Source organism: Terrapene carolina, unplaced genomic scaffold (genome assembly GCF_002925995.2).
Source record: "Terrapene carolina triunguis isolate 2854851 unplaced genomic scaffold, T_m_triunguis-2.0 Scaffold34780, whole genome shotgun sequence".
Taxonomy (NCBI): Eukaryota; Metazoa; Chordata; order Testudines; family Emydidae; genus Terrapene; species Terrapene triunguis.
The window spans coordinates 17,241-34,791 of NW_020699131.1; the positions used below are offsets into that span (position 1 = coordinate 17,241).

Below are 17,551 nucleotides of genomic sequence, written 5' to 3' on the forward strand. Positions count from 1 at the left end.
CGAATCTGCATGAACTTAGCCTGATTAGGCGAGCGGCGAGCCATTTCTTTGAGTCTCTCTAACAATCGCTCTCAATCTGTTCGCAGCTGAGTCAGCCTTGGCTGACTCCAGTCTAGGGGATTCCAGCCAGCGGCTTGATCCCGCCTATCCATCCAAGTGGTATTAACCGCATCGCTATCCCCCCATGTCCTTTCTGCCATCCACAATCTACTACGTTCTTCTCCGGTCAAAACTCTACTTAACAACTGATCTACATCCGTATAAGTAGGATTATGACTTGAAAACAATCTTTCTAAAAGTTCTGTGATCTTTCGGGGATTTTCCCCAAAGGACCCTGACAACCGTCCCCACTCTTTCAAGTCCCATTCTAGCCATCCTTTATATTCCACAATATTAGTATGTTGTAACTGGCCATTATTGTCCACAAAAGGTTGGTCGTGCACCTGTAAAGGCATTTCTCTACTTACACCTTTATCACTCACAAAAGGTTTGGCGGAGGCAGCCTCTGGGCTATCCTCAGGGGAGGGGTATGCATCCTGCTGCATCTGCTTGATCTTTTGCCTAGTAATTACTCCTCCCGAGGTGTGCCCCTCCATTTCCCCCTTATCCCTCTGCAGAGATTCCGATCTGGAGTCCTGCAGATTCCCCTCTGCGCCCTGGAGAGAGTCCCCCTGCGGAGGAATAGGGGCAGGTGCAGTGGGGACCAACTGACGAGTCAAAACACGCCGTGGTTTACACCCTTCATTGAAATAACATGGAGGGGGTTCACTCTCGGGAGAATACCTGACTGCCATAATTTTTAAAGATTTCCACAGCTCTGCTGCTGTGTCCCAACAAAACCAGTAACATAACTGTCCCGGATGGTCTTTTTCGATCTGGCTCCTTACTCCTCTTAAGGCAGCCTGTTCGAAAGAGCCATACGAAGGCCACCTCACCTCCGGGTCAGCCAATACCACGGTATACCCAGTCCAATTCCTTACACACAGTGTGTACAACTTCCTTCTAGACATTCCTGTCTGTACTGGGAGTTTCCCTTCGTTCCATAACTTATTTACAATCCCCAGCGGACTCTCAAGAGGCACGCTAGTCCCTTGACCCATGGTGTCTGACAGGAGCCCTCCAACTGGCGTTTATCCTGCTGTCCAGTACACGACCCCTCAATATTGAATTGGCTGGGAGAAATCTCCCGTGGCGCCTGCCAATTCGTATATGAGTGGTCTGACCACTGGACAGAGGCACCGCACCAGAAGGAAATCCCGGACGAGCCCCCAAATTGTTAGGTAAAAAGCAGGTCCTTACTCACCTCTCCAGCACCCGAGTTCGTGCGGAGTTGGTATGGGCTCACAATCTGTCAGAGACCAGACACCAATTCATTGATCAACGGGCTCACACTATCCTTAGCTTAAAAGGCTTCAGAGTAATGTGGCAAGTTTATTAGGGGTGAGCATCAATATTTATACACAGAAGTAAACAAAGTGATTCACAGATCATAATGGTCATGCATAATCAATTAAGATTCTACAGGATAAAAGAGGTTAAAATGTAGATTCAAAAAGACAAAAGGGGAGATGGCTACTTAAGGGGAGGGGGGTGTCATGAGTAGTTCGCAGGTCAGAGCTTTGATTAAAAGTTCAGACAGAGACATCAAGTCTGGGTTAAGTTTAAGCTCATCAAAAGTTCAGACTCAACACAAAGTTAGTTGCTAATGGCAAATCTTATGACAAAAACATTTGGTTCTGATGGTAAACCTATGAAAAGGTGAAGCAGGCATGATTTTGGGAGAAAGCTTTTGGACATGCTAGGAGTAATCAACAAGAAGCTGTACATGGCTATTGCTTTTCAGCTAACACCCGTTCACAGGCTCAAAGCCTGTCACAGGAGGGAAATGATAATAAACCTGGCCTGCTGTCTGGAGGGGGAAACTGAGGTAGAACACCTCATGGCGTTGATGAATATATGTATTGAGTTACAACTAGTTGGAAAAACACAGTGTTTAACAATACTGCACAGAAAGCACACTAGCCAACTTTTGATATCACTAGGCTGATCTACGAAGTGTGGAAAGGTATACAGAAGCTTGCAAGAAGACCTGTGGATAAACATTACAACACTTGGGAGTTGTATGGTGTAAAAGTAAAGAGAGCCTTGAGCACACTGCTTCTGCATCAGGCAGTGACTAACTCTCCTGCAGTAAACTAAGGGGAGAGGTGTGACGTTCTGTCCCCAAAGCAACACCCTGGGACCCCCATATTTACCTTGGTGATATGATTATGATGTGATTTTTACAAAGTATATAAAATATGTCATGTTAGAGAAAAGTTATGATTTGCTGAATATGATTACCCTATTTGTATGCATATATCATTTTTGTTCCTAATGTTCTGAAAGCATGACAGGGCATGTGACCAGCTCCTGTGACACTGGACTCCATATTGTGTCTGTACTTTTCCACTAACTGTGCTGGGGGCTTTTGCTTGGAAAAATGAAGCTCCCTCTACACGGCAGAAGCTATAAAATGTGGAAGCGACATCATCACTTGGCCTCACTCCCCCCACAACTCAACACCAAAGACGTTAGAACCTGGGACTGAACTGGGGCTGTGGTCCCAGGCTGAAGGGGTTTCTAGCCTGTGTATGGAAGATTGGTGGATTGTTTGTCCCATCAGGGTGAGACACTGTTTGATTCAAAACCTAAATGAAAAAGAGAAATCTTCTCAGGCTGTTGTATTGTTAATAAATCTGTTTTATATTTTTTTTACTTAGTACAGGATGTTGTTTGAAACATAAAAGCAAAATCTGCTCAGGCTGATGTATTGTCCTCTCCACATTGAGGGAGGGGCAGACTGGGAAATAAACTGATACTGGTCAGGCTTTTGGCCAGGGTAAGAGGGTACAGCTCTTGGGTGCTAGGCTGGGGAGCTGGGGGAACTGGCTGGAGTCTATCTATTGTTGTTGTTTCATGGATGGCTTCTGAAAGCATTCATGGAACTGGAGCTGGGTGTGTCCCTGTCTGCATATGGCTGTGTAAGTGCAAGACCTGATATTATTGCAGCTTGTCACAGCCTCACAGTGTGAGGTGCACAGATTGGTATGCCAGAGGGCTCGGCTGTCCCCAATTCCAGGTTGCACCCCAGGGAATTCTGTCACCCACCCACCCAGTGACCAGGCCCCGCAAGACCATATTTCCATTTCCCTGTTGTCATGTGGTCACTTACTGACAGAGAGACTGTGGTTATGGAAGGGAAATCAGGAGACTTAGGTTCTGTCAGTCCATGTCTGTGTGACCTTGGATAAGTCATGTCTCCCCGTGCCTCAGTTTACTGATCAGTGAAATGGGGATGGTTCATAGTGTCTTTCCTTTGCTGGGTGTTTTGAATATCCATCAATGAAAGGTGCTACACAGTATGACGATAGTTACTGATGAGAAGTACTGATCTCTGATCCCTTAGCTACAGCCCCATGTGTTTGCTGTAAGTGCTTGTGTCTCCTCTTAGTCAAGTTTCTCCAGATCTCTGTGTGTACTATCTACCCATCTATCCCGAGAATTAGGCATTATTTCTAATTTTCTTTCTCATCAATTATAATTTTTAAATACATACACACAAACGTACAGAGCAGCCAATTCCTCTCTGACTGAGCACACAGCACAAGAGTTCTCATCTGCTTTTGGGTTCCTTAATTGCTGTTTACTCCTAAAGTTGGATAATTAGAACATAAGCAGATAGTTGCTTGTCTACAGCCTGTTTACACGCAGATCCTCCTTTCTTCTCTAGAGGCTGAGCGAACCCCACTGGGATTACACAGAGCTATATTATAAACTGTGCACACAGTTTGTTGGCTATTGGCATTGGAAGATGCTGCAAATATTGGGTTCAGAGAGGTGTGGGTCACGGATACCTGAGGGGGATTCCTAGGGAGGACACTTCCATCTCAGAATTCACAGGTACCCATTTCTTGCTGAGGAGTTCACCTGGTCGACAAACCCTATGCAATGTTTGTGTGGTGGGATAGAGAGTAAGTCTGTGGTCCTTTCTGCTCTGCACAAACATGACACATTCAAGGGCCCTTGCCGTATGTGCTGAGTTTGCTAAAGAATCACTGGCCAAAATGTCACTTTTTTCTGTGTACCCCTGTGCATCCCGCCTGATGGCCTCCAGCCCCAAATGGTGCATTTCAGTGGCTCAATGAGTCCTTCAGGATGAAAGATGTTAGTTGATGTGCAATACAAGGCCAAATTCTGAGCCCACGGCCCATGCTTTGCTCAGGCCCCAGTGAGGCAAAACTCCCCTTGGAGTAAGAACTGAGTAGAGACATCAGGAGCCAACTGTGTGTTAATGCACAGACACTGTCACACCCTCCTCCTGCATTTCAGGGCTCTGTCTGGCTTACATTACATCCCTTGGATAACATTTGTTACTTGCCTATGGATCCTTTCCAGGTTGTCTACATCCTTTCTGTTAATTGGTGTGCAAAATTGGACACATAACTCCAATTGAGACCTAGCCCACACCGAATAGTAGTACCATGACTTGCATGTTATACTTTTGCTAATATAACCTAACATTGCATTTGCCTTTTTTGAAACATTTTTCCTCGTGTCCAACCTAAACTGCCCTTGCTGGAGTTTAAGTCCATTGCTTCTTGTCTTCTCTTCAGAGGTTAAGGAGAACAGTTTTTCTCCCTCCTTATAACAACCTTTTCGGTATTTGAACATTATTATCATGTCCCCCCTCAGTCTTCTCTTATTCAGACTAAACAAAACTAGATCTTTCAATCTTCCCTCATAAGTTGTGTTTTCAACTCCCCTAATTATCCTTTTCTCCAGTTTTTCCAGATCATTTTGAATGTTTATCCGATTCTCAAAAAGCTTGCAATCTCTCCCAACTTAGTATCATGTGCAAACTTAATAAGTGTACTCTCTATGCCATCTTCTAAATCGTTGATGAAGACATTGAAAAGAACTGGACCCAGAATTGATCCCTGCAGAACCCCACTTGTTATGCCCTTTCAGCATCACTGTGAACCATTGATAACTACTCTCTGGGAGCGGTTTTTCAATCAGTTATGCATCCACCTTATAGTAGCTCCATGTAGGTTGTATTTCCCTAGTTTAATAATGAGATCATGCAAGATTGATAAGAGAATTCTTTTTGTATGCAATTGCATTATTTGTTGAGGCAAAAATATATGTACATATATTTGTAACTGAAACCTTTTTGAAGCATTTTTGAGATCATGCAAGACGGTATCAAAAGTTCTACTAATGATATACCACATCTACTGCTTCCCTCCATCCACAGGGCTTGTTATCCTGTCAAAGAAAACTATCAGGTTGGTCTGACATAATTTGTTTTTGACTAATCCATGCTTCCTATCACTGATCACTTTATAATCTTCCAGATGCTTGCAAATTGATTCCATAATTATTTGTTTCATTATCTTACCTCATATAGAAGTTTAGCTGACTTGTCTGTAATTGCGTGGGTTTCCCTTCTTTCTCTCTTTATAGATAGGCACTATGTGTGCTCTTTTCCAATCTTCTGGAATCTCCCCTCTCTCCCATCACTTTTCAAAGATAAGAGCTAATGGCTCAGATATCTCCTCAGTCAGTTCCTTCAGAGTACTCTTGGATGCATTTCATCAGGCCCTGGTGACTTGAAGATATCTAACTTGTCCAAGTAACTTTTAACTTGTTCTTTCCCTATTTTAGCATCTGAATCTACCCCATTTTCACTGGCATTCTCTATGTTAGGTGTCCAAACACCACGAACTATCCTGGTGAAAACCGAAATAAACAATGGTTAATCACCCTCACTGCTAAATATTTGGCCTTAATTTCGAGCTGGAATTTGCCTGGCTTCAGACTCCAGCCCCGCGGACTTGCTTAGCCTTTCTCTGGTAGATTACAGAGCCCATAATTACCCATGATTTTCTCCCCATGAAAATCTCCGCTTGATCATCTTTTTGATAAGTTAAAGAGATGTACACCTTCAAGTCTACGATCCAGTTTTTTCTCTATCCTCCAAAAATTTTTGTGGCTCTTTTCTTCACCCTCTCCAAGTTTTCAACATCTTTTTTCCATGTGGACACCAGAACTGGATGCAGTTTGTTTCACCAATCCCATGTGCAGAGGTAAAATCCTTCCCTTGCTCCAACTCACCAACTCAATATTTCCCACTACTAAATCAAATGCCTCTAAGAAATCAAGGTACATTGCATATGCATTGTTCCCTTGATCCTTCAGATGTGTACCCTTCATCAACTAATGTGTACTCTCAAAAAAAGGATGAAATCAGGTTTATTTGAGAAGATATCTTTTTTTTATAAACCCTGTTGGTGATTGGCATTACTTATATTTCTAGACTTAATTAATTCCATACCAGCTTTTCGATCCTTTCTTAACCTTATCAATTCTTTTATTAAAAAAAAAAACACTTACCCTTTATTTTTAATACTTTACATTTAAGACAGGAATTGACATAAATCTTTTCTAGGATTTTATTTGTTCTTAATATACTTAATAACCTCCTCTTTGTGATCCATAGCCCTGCCAAACATGGAGTTTTCTCTGATGTCTTAATGTTATTTGTCAATTTTCTTAACTTCTGATTTCTATTCTTGGCTCGCTATTTTCCCTTTTTCCTCTTTGTTACATATTGCTTCCCTCCCCCTAATTGCTGCCTTCACTTTAACACTAAACTGAGTTTTTACACAAAGTTGTTCACTTTGTTGACTGTGGAATCATAAGTTTTCTGCTATCAAATAAACTGTTATCAAAGAATTACCAATATTCATTCATATTTTTCTCTCTAAATTCCATTCCCCCCCCCCCAATCAGTTCTGCTAACAATTTTCCTCAAATTTGGGGAATTACTCCTCTTGGATCACTAAGTGTCTATCAATAATACTGGTTGGGAACTGTCCATTTGAATGTAAATAAGTTTCCATTTTATTTTCCTCTTCTATATCATATGCTCTCATCGTTGTCTCTTGTGTAAACTAAAGAGTCCCAGACATTTCTGTCCTTAATAGAGACCGGGTGACCAAAACTGACCACATATGCAGAACATGTTATTCTCCATCCCATATCTTAGGGAGCTGAACATTGTTTTGTTTTGTCCACTGCTGAACAGGTGTTTCTCTTGAGGTGCTATCAATGGCGCTCAGGTCTTTTCCTTGAGGTATGTTCTACTTGGGATGTTTCTCCCAGCACGTCTTTGAAATTTTTTTTTTTTTTTTTTTGCCCAGCCTCTCATTGCATTAAGGAACAATGATGGATATCCAGTTTCCTGATGGTGCCTCTTAAGGTTCCCCCACCACAAAGTGTATGAATTATTAACGTAGGAAGCAGAATAAATTTATGGAATTGGATTTAGTAGGGTCATTGTTCATAGTTATTTTCTCAGAATAATGAAAATGTCATTTTTCAGTGTGTGAAGAGTGATCAATCTGCTTCTTCCATGAGAACAGCCTCCACTAGTACATGTAGTGTCTCATATTAAAGTTGTCTCTCCATTCAGGCATTTCCACTGCGACCATCACCTGAGATCCTAGAAACACAGAGAAAGTCAGGGGAGCATACGGTAAATGCAGGAGACACTCTAATGCGTCAGAGTTGGACATTTTCTCCCCTACACCATGTCGGATTCTAACACAACCGACTTCACCAACCCCTCCACCTTTCTCCTACTTGGCATTCCTGGCCTAGAGGCAGCCCATATCTGGATCTCCATCCCCTTCTGTGCTATATACTCCATAGCCATGTTGGGGAACTTCACCATCCTGTTCATCGTGAAGAGGGAGCCCAGCCTCCACGGACCCATGTTCTATTTCCTCTGCATGCTGGCCGTCACCGACCTGGTCATGTCCACATCCACCGTACCCAAAATTCTGAGCATCTTCTGGTTCAATTCCAGGGAGATCAGTTTCAGTGCCTGTCTCACCCAGATGTATTTCGTTCACTCCTTCTCAAAGATGGAGTCTGGAATCCTCGTGGCCATGGCTTTTGATCGCTATGTGGCCATCTGCAATCCTCTGAGATATTCCACGATCCTGAAAAACTCTGTGGTGACCAAGATAGGTCTGGCTGTGGTGCTGCGTAGTTGCATAATCACATTACCCTATCCCTTCCTGGCCAGGCGGTGGCCATATTGCAGAACCAACATGATCCCCCACTTCTATTGTGCGCATATAGCTGTGGTGAAGCTGGCCTGTGCTGACATCAGCATCAGTAGTTACTATGGCTTGTTTAATCTTATATCTGTTAGCGGAATGGATTTATTTTTTATCGCCATGTCCTATACTCAGATCCTCCGGGCCATCTTCCTCCTCCCCACAATTGATGCCCGGCTCAAAACTTTTGGGACCTGCATCTCTCATCTTTCTGCCATCTCAGCTTTATACATCCCAGATTTATTCTACTCTCTCATTCAGCGGTTTGGCCACAATGTGCCACTGCATTTCCTTATTCTCATTACCAGTGTGTACCAGCTGGTGCCTCCCATGTTACACCCCATCATTTATGGGTTGAGGACCAAACAGATCCGGGGCAGGCTGCTCCAGCTCTTTACTCATAAAGAGAACTAAATGTTTTCTCCTGTTGCTCTGGCTCTGAGATTGAGATCTGTGCAGAGCTGGCTGGTCCATGTTGCTGGGGCCCTCTTCCCTGAATCACTTACTGGACAGACAAAAAGACATTTATCCCTTTCCTGTCCTTAATGTGCTGTGTCAATGTGATGAACTGGGGAATCAGTCTTTGTACACTACATTGGGTTGCCACATTTCTAATTGATCTTACTGGGGTGCCTGAAATTGCAATCTTGCCCCATCTCTTTTGTCAAGCCTCGATCCTGCTGTGTGTCTTCTCCCCAAGGCGCTGCCCCTGTCACTTGCTCCTGTCTCCCCTCCCTAGTCAGCTGCGACCCAGTCATCTCTAAAATAATTATGATCTCACATCTTATGGGAAGTCACTTAAGGGGCACAGATTCCTGTTAAAATTTAAATGTTTATTCTTAATTTGTTACTAACACTGTGGAGAGAGAGACCCTGTCAGGACTCCTGGGATCTATCACACCTCTGGCAGGGGAGTGGGGTATAGTTGGTTAGAGCAGGAGTCAGATACATCTGGAATCTAAAGAAGAGACCAGAATGGCCATACTGGGTAAAACCAATGGTCAATGTAGCCAGGTGGCCTGTCTTCTGACAGTGACCAGTGCCATGTATGTGCTTCAGAGGGAATGAACAGAACATGGCAATCAGGATGTGATTCATGTGGAGCAGCTCGGCAGAAGGGGGCAGAAGCCCCAAACCTGGGCTGCCTCAGCTTCATCTGGCAGGAGTTCAAGCCTCCTGCCCCAGTAAGCGCCGCTGAGGGAGGGGAAGAGCCCGGGCTGCCTGGGTGGAATGGCAGAATAAGCCCTCAATTCAGGCTGCCCCGAGCCATAGCTGCAGCCACAGAGTGGAGGCAGGAGCTGTGGGGGGAGAGGGGGAGAGAAGTCCTACTCATTTTTGTCCTCTCCATCTTCCGTACTGCTGCCGTCCAGGGAATGTCTCCTTTTCCCCGTCCTTGGATGAACCTTCCCTCCAGCTCCCTTTCCCTTTCGGGAAATATAGATGGGTTGCACAGCTCCACCCGATATGGCGGGTAGCGAAGACATACTCTGAGGGTGCTAAAGGAGTTGGCAGATGTGATTGCAGAGCTATTGGCCATTATTTTTTAAAACTCATGGCGATCGGGGGAGGTCCCGGATGACTGGAAAAAGGCTAACGTAGTGCCTATCTTTTAAAAAGGGAAGAAGGAGGATCCGGGGAACTACAGGCCAGTCAGCCTCACCTCAGTTCCTAGAAAAATCATGGAGCAGGTCCTCAAAGAATCAATTCTGAAGCACTTAGAGGAGAGGAAAGTGATCAGGAACAGTCATCATGGATTCACCAAGGGAAAGTCATGCCTGACTAACCTAATTGCCTTCTATGTGGAGATAACTGGTTCTGTGGATGAGGGGAAAGCAGTGAACTTGTTATTCCATTACTTCAGCAAAGCTTTTGATACTGGCTTCCACAGTATTCTTGCCAGCAAGTTAAAAAAGTATGGGTTGGATGAATGGACTATAAGGTGGATACAAAGCTTGCTAGATCATCATGCTCAATGGGTAGTGATCAATGACTCCATGTCTAGTTGGCAGCCAGTATCAAGTGGAGTTCCCCAAGGGTCGGTCCTGGGACCGGTTTGTTCAGTAACTTCATTATTGATCTGTAGGATGGCGTGGACTGTACTCTCACCGAGTTTGCAGACAACACTAAACTGGGAGGAGTGGTAGATATGCTGGATGGGAGGGATAGGATACAGAGGGAACAAGACAAATTAGAGGATTGGGCCAAATGGAATGTGATGAGGTTCAAAAAGGACAAGTCCAGAGTTCTGCACTTAGGACAGAAGAATCCCATGAACTACTACAGACTAGGTACCGAATGGCTATGCAGCAGTTTTGCCGAAAGGGACCTATGGGTTACAGTGGATGAAAAGCTGGATATGAGTCGACAGTGTGCCTTTGTAGCCAAGAAGGCTAATTTTGGGCTGTATAAGTAGGGGCATTGACAGCAGATCGAGGGATGTGATCATTCCCCTCTATTCGGCATTGGTGAGGCCTCATCTGGAGTACTGTGTCCAGTTTTGGGCCCCATACTACAAGAAGGATGTGGGAAAATTGGAAAGAGTCCAGTGGAGAGCAACAAAAAATGATTAGGGGGCTGGGGCACATGACTTATGAGGAGAGGCTGAGGGAACTGTGATTATTTAGTCTGCAGAAGAGAAGAATGTGGGGGGATTTGATAGCTGCTTTCAACTACCTGAAAGGGGGTTCCAAAGAGGATAGATCTAGACTGTTCTCAGTGGTAGCAGATGACAGAACAAGGATTAATGGTCTCAGGTTGCAGTGGGGGAGGTTGGATCTTAGGAACAACTTTTTCACTGAGAGGGTGGTGAAGCACTGGAATAGGTTACCTAGGAAGGTGGTGGAATCTCCTTCCTTAGAGGTTTTTAAGGCCTGGCTTGACAAAGCCCTGGCTGGGATGATTTAGTTGGGGATTGGTCCTGCTTTGAGCAGGGGATGGGACTGGATGACCTCCTCAAGTCCCTTCCAATCCTGATATTCTAATATTCGATGATTATGAAATCTCATAATGAAAAGTTAGTTGGTAATGGTAAATCTTATGACATAAAAAATTTGTACTAATGGGAAACCTATGAAGGCATGATTTAGGTAGAAAGCTTTTGGACATCCTAGGAGTAATCAACAAGAAGCATTACATGGCTATTTTTTCTCAATGGACACCTGTTCAGAGATTCAAAGCTCGTCACAGGAGTGAAATTATAATAAGCCTGGTCTGCTGTGTGAAGGGGGCAACTGATGAATATATCTGGCGTTGATGAATATATCTGGATTGAGTTACAACTAGTTGGAAAAGCACAATGTTTAATAATGCTGTATAGAAAACACACCTGCTGACTTATGTGATCACTAGGCTGATCTACAAAGTGTTGAAAGGTACACCGAAGTTTGCTAGAACACCTGTGGATAAACACTGCAATGTTTGCAACACTTGGGAGTTGTATGGTGAAAAAGTAAAAAGAGCCTTGAGCACACTGCTTCTGCATCAATCAGTTATTAACTCTCCTGCAGTAAACGAAGGGGAGAGGTGTGACGTTCTGTCCCCAAAGCAACAACCAGTCACCCCCATATTTACCATGGTGATATCACTATGATATGATTTTTATAAAGTATATAAAGTATGTCATGTAAGATGTCAATGGAAAAGTTATGATTTGCTGAATATGATTACACTATTTGTATGCATATATTGTTTTTGTACCTAAAGTTCTGAGAGCATACAAGGACATGTGACCAGCTCCTGTGACTCTGGACTCTGTATTGTGTCTGTACTTTTCCACTAACTGTCCTGGGGGCTTTCGCTTGGAAATATGAAGCTCCCTCTACATGGCAGAAGCTATAAAATGTGGAAGCAACATCATCACTTGGCCTCACTCTCCCACAACTCAACACCAAAGATGTTAGAACCTAGGACTGAACTGGGGCTGTGGTCCCAGGCTGAAGGGATTTCTAGCCTGTGTATGGAAGATTGGTGGATTGTTTGTCCCATCAGGGTGACACATTGTTTGATTCAAAGCCTGTCTAGTGTATGGAACTTAGATTGTGATATTGTTTATTTCTCAGATTTCAACTTTGTTCTTTACACTATTACTTATAATCACGTAAACAATCGATCTTTCTGTAATTAATAAATCTGTTTTATATTGTTTTCCTTAATAAAGGATGTTGTTTGAAACATAAAAGGGAAATCTGCTCAGGCTGATGCATTGTCCTCTCCACATTGAGGGAGGGGCAGACTGGGAAATAAACTTATACTGGTCAGGCTTTTGGACTGGGCAAGACGGTACAGCTCTTGTGTCCTAGGGCGGGGAGCTGGAGGGAACTGGCTGGAGCCTCTCCATTGTTGTTTCATGGATGGCTAGTGAAATCATTCATGGAACTGGAGCTGGGTTTGTCCCTGTCTGTGTATAGCTGTGTAAACACAAGACCTGAGAGGATTCCAGCTTGTCACAGACTCACAGTGTGAGAGGGGGCCCAGATTGGTATACCACAAGGCTCGGCCGTCCCCAGGTTGCAACCCAGTGGAACCAGACTTCTGTCACTTAACATTAAACTCTGTGGTTATTGGGGGTTCTCGTTGGGTTTGCTGTGTCAGCTATCTGCAGAGCTGGGACAGCACACAGAGGTAACACATGCATGCAGCTGAGTGATATCAACACAGGAGAAAGCAGAGCACCACACCGGTAGCATCTGACAACACCTGTGACCCCGACCGCTGATCTGGTGAGTAAGCGAACCTGCCGTGGTAAGAATAGCAATCCAATATGGCAGCAAACCTCGAGCTAGGGAACCCCCTGATCCCCTCCCTTATGATCCCCACAGAGTTTGATAACTCTTGGACCTGCTGGATTGCCAGTAAAGGGGGTCCATATGAATTTAAAAAAGAGAGTGGGGAAACATGGACTGGCATATGCAGAGCGATGGTAGAAACCGAGGCTCTGAGAAACAGTAATAAAAGTAAAAAAGCAAGAATTTTGCAACTCTTGTCTATGGCAGTGAGATGGCTCAGACAGCATGCTGGCATGCTGGCCAAACAAGTAACAGAAAAAACAGGAGAAGTAAAAGAGGTAACCCAGGCAGTCGAGCACTGGAAAGCCCAAGCTCTGTTAGCAGGGCAACAGGTGGTCCAAACTGATGATATGCTCGAGCAAGTGAAGCAGGAAAATAAAAAATTGGAAACAACTGTGAAAAACCTGCAGAAGCAAAAAGTGCCGTTCCCTGTTATAAATATTGGTGGTAAACAGCAGGCTTCAGGTAGCTACCCTGTGCCTGAAGAATGGGGACAGAAGTGGTAAAAAGTGGTCCTAGTAAAATTAAAAGATGAAACGGGGTCCACTGCATTGCAACCACTACCTTATGATAAAAGCCAGGTTCCAGTTAAACTTAAACTGAGACCTAGACTGGTGCCTGTCAGAACGGGACAAGTAAGTGCACAGAAGGAAAGAGTAGCAAACAATACTTTCACAGAATTGGTAAATCAGATGAAGGAAAATATGGAACAGTTCACAGAGCACATTAGGAGACAGGAGCTGCGACTTGGTCGCAGGGGAGTGAATAAAAAAGAATTTCAAAGTAAAAAACTAACATTAAGTGGGTTAACACCTAAAATTGATGCCTTAACACATGGAGTTGCCCAAAACCAGTTAACTGCAGCAAAAAAGGGCACTCCCGCCATCCATTTGGCATGCACACAAAAGCAACAGACATTGGGGGAACAAATTCAGGTTTTACAAGAGCAGGAAACTACCCCCATTCTCCCCTCAAAGCCAAGATAAAAAACAGGGGCGCGGTTCCTAACTGTGCAGGTTCCGAACTGCTTTGACCCACGGAACCACACTCCGCGCTCATATCTGAAAATAGAACCTTCTTTCTCAAATATTTTTACATACCGGTTAAGTTTTGTCCTTTATATGCGTTCTTAGTTTGCTAAACTTGCTGCTGCTGCCTGTACTTTCAAATATCTGGATAGAGTTAATCTCTCTTGGCTCTCGCTACCTTCCTAGGTTGCTCTTCACCCCCCCCTTTCCCCCACCTCTCCTCAATTCTGCTCTCTCTCTTTGTTTTAAAAGTTAAAAGTTATAGTTTTTACAGAAACCTCCAAAAGTTACAGCAATTGAAAACAGAATAATACAAAAAACAAACAAACAAACAAAAAAAACAAGGTAAAAACTTTACTTTAAATAAATCCAGTAAATTAAGTATTTTAACCCTTCAGGAATGCAATAGCTGGAATTATTCCTAACTTTCTTGAAGATATGGTTGCCAAGCAACAGAAATGCACTCTCTGCTTCTAATCCTAACCACTAACTAATATTTGAAACATGGGCTTTTCTTATTTCCATACAGCAGAGGTTTAAAATAATGTTAAATATAAAGTAATGCAAAATTCCTTGTTACCAAATTAATACAATACATTTGGCAAATAGTAATATATTTTTTACCAATTTATGTTACAAATTTTAAATAAGGAAATAATTTGTTTATTCAAATGTTTAACCCTTTTTATTTTTTTTTTTATTTTTTTTTGTTTGCCTTATTTTGTATAGTTATGAATAGAATTCTGGCGCCATTTGTTTTTAATTGTAAGTTTGTCCTGTATGTCATGTGTGTTGTCTTGTGTTGTATGTTGTGTGTGTCACGTGACTATTTTTTATTATTTTTATTTTGTTGCAACAAAAGTCAATTTTATACCCTTTTAAAAATTTATGTATATGTGGTACCACACTATTTTAAAATCATGGTTAGGGTATAATCATAGTATTATTAGCACCATTTTTTTTGTGCAAAGTTCAAAAAGGTTTCAGTTACGAATATATGTACATATATTTTTGCCTCAACAAATAATGCGATTGCATACAAAAAGAATTCTCTTATCAATCACAGTTTTGTTTTGTTTTTTAAGATTTTTTTATTTGTTATTCAAAGAAAAAATGTAAGGGGAAACCTCAACATTAAGGTAAAGATAATATTAATAAAATATTAATTTCTTGTTTGGGCTTTTTATAAACTTGTTTGCACTTTTAAATATAGTTATAAGAATATCATAACCAAAATGTTTTAAAATAACAATTTATGCATAAAGCTAACCAAACAATTTGAACAGGTTTCCACTTTTGGCTCCCAAACATAACAAAGCATCATGAAAGTATACCCTCAAATACCCTCAAAGTACTGTATTTAAAATTTATTTTGGTTTAATTTTATAGTTGGTTTCATTTTTTATGCTTTTCTTTTGTTATGTTATGTTAATGGGAAGCAGTGGTTGTTAAAGTTGTGCTTCTAAACAGTTAACAAGAGTGAAATTGGTATCACAAGCAAATTAACTCTAAAAAGCTTGGTAAAAATTCTGTTAATTCCTTTGCTGAAACAAATTGTTCAGCAAGGGAAAGCAATACACCTTCTCATGGAAGATTGTGAGCATTTATTTTAGCCGTTAAGCATTACATTTCGTATAAAAATATTAGTAATGCACTTCAAATGAAAATGAATGTCTATACAACAATTGCAAAAGTATAGCTTGTGTTATAACAGGCTTGGTCCCTATTATATTGTTCTTATTACATTGTAAACAAACTAAGTTAAACTGTGTATTAAGTTTGGGTTACTGAAAACAAAAACAAAAAACAAACAAACAAAAACCCATTATTATGTTAACTAACTAGCTGTTTAAGTTGCATCCCACAGACCAAAGACACCAGAAAAGATCACACCCTGAAGACACCAGAAAATATCAGTATATAGCGAAGAAACCCCCAAGCATCAAGAAAAGAAAAATGAAGTGCTTTATAAATAAGAGACTGGTTAAATACACCTCTACCTACCATATATGGACAATTAAGTTAACAATCAGCTAAAAAACACTAGCTGGACCAGGATAAGCCGTCATTTAATTTCAACTTGGTTACTATGTAAAAACAACTGTATTATTGCTGTACTATTATATTATTGTTGTACTGTTATCTTATTGCTGTATTGTATTATTGCTGTACAACATTTACAATGTGCATAACCTTGCTAAACTGTTTAACCAACACACAGGTAAAAATCAACAAACAAATGGCAGCAAACAACATGAAGGCAAGAAAAAAACAATGTGGTAAACAAACAAAAAGTTACATAGTAACTACAAATTGGGTAAACAAATTGCCTGTTAGTACCAGTCATAATTTGGGTCAGTGACACTGCATCCTAAGTAAGGCACACGTTATTCAAAACAATCTTGTTCAGTGTCTGGGTACCAATACTACATCCTGACACAGCAATATTTGATAAATTGGTTACTGTCCATTCAGTAGGTTATCTGGAAGACAGCATCCATAATAAACAACTGGATCTATGTCAACTACTGGTGTATCACAGAACCATGCAACCAATGGAACAGAGAAGCTAGCCACTTCTATTTCCTGCGCAGTGAAGCTAACCAGAGGGTGACAACCAGCCATAAGGGTAAGCTATAACATGAATGGACAGTACGGTGTAGTAACTAATTACAATATATTTCTATATAAAGGCCTCAGTGGTAGTGTCACTACTCCACATTTCTGTTTTACTTCTCATATACATAGCACTGTGGGACACACTATCACAATCCCTACCCCAGTATTTCAAAACACTCAGCCTACTACTAATGATAAGACAGGTAATAACTGGAATTGCCCTAATAGGAGTGTGTTTCTATCTGTGTCACCAAAGTAAAAGGGCCAGAGTACAACTCTGGACTGGAAAAACATGGTTATGCTTGGATATAAGGTGGTGTCATATGTACACATACATACTATACATATATGCCCATACACACTCCAAATATATATGCCATATCCATATAATTCATATATATGAATTATTTGGCAGTGCCTCTATGGCTCAGTCATAATACTACATTCCTCAGTCATGGTCCCGGGCCTAACATTCCCAGGCCCACCATAAGGGACTAAAAAATAATTGAATAATAAAATCTGTCTGCCAGTCGTACGAGGGAATGTGCAGACTAAACAGACGGATGGGGCATGAGTGTATGGATGGTAAAAGAAGGTAACCGCATAACAGTGTTTAGCCCACTGGGTTATCTTTACTCCATGCATTATACTTTTCCGGGATGGTGGGTAAACATCCTCCCCCTAAAAAGACAAAAAGTGGGGGAATGTAGTAAGAGGAGGCCCTGAGATATAAACCTTGGTATCAGAGGCCTGGTATGAGGCCTAAGGCCTGAACTAAAGTAATGGTCAAGACTTTGCTAACATAAAGCAAAGTTAAGCTGTGAGCCAGAGGCAGGTCCTGCTCACAGAAGCTGGCAAGGAAAGGGCTGATGCTGCAAAAAGAGACATACCTAAAAGGTACTGGACAGCAGATATCAGAACATACAATATACCGGAACATTCCACAGAT

At 42.0% G+C, this 17,551-nt stretch overlaps 1 protein-coding gene across 1 annotated transcript; it reads left to right on the forward strand.

Moving 5' to 3' along the window:
* Positions 1 to 7,637: 7,637 nt before the first annotated feature.
* On the forward strand, positions 7,638 to 8,585 carry LOC112107587 (olfactory receptor 52E2-like). Its single transcript, XM_024201348.1, has one exon. The coding sequence runs from the start codon at positions 7,638 to 7,640 to the stop codon at positions 8,583 to 8,585; it is 948 nt and encodes a 315-aa protein (XP_024057116.1).
* Positions 8,586 to 17,551: the final 8,966 nt, after the last annotated feature.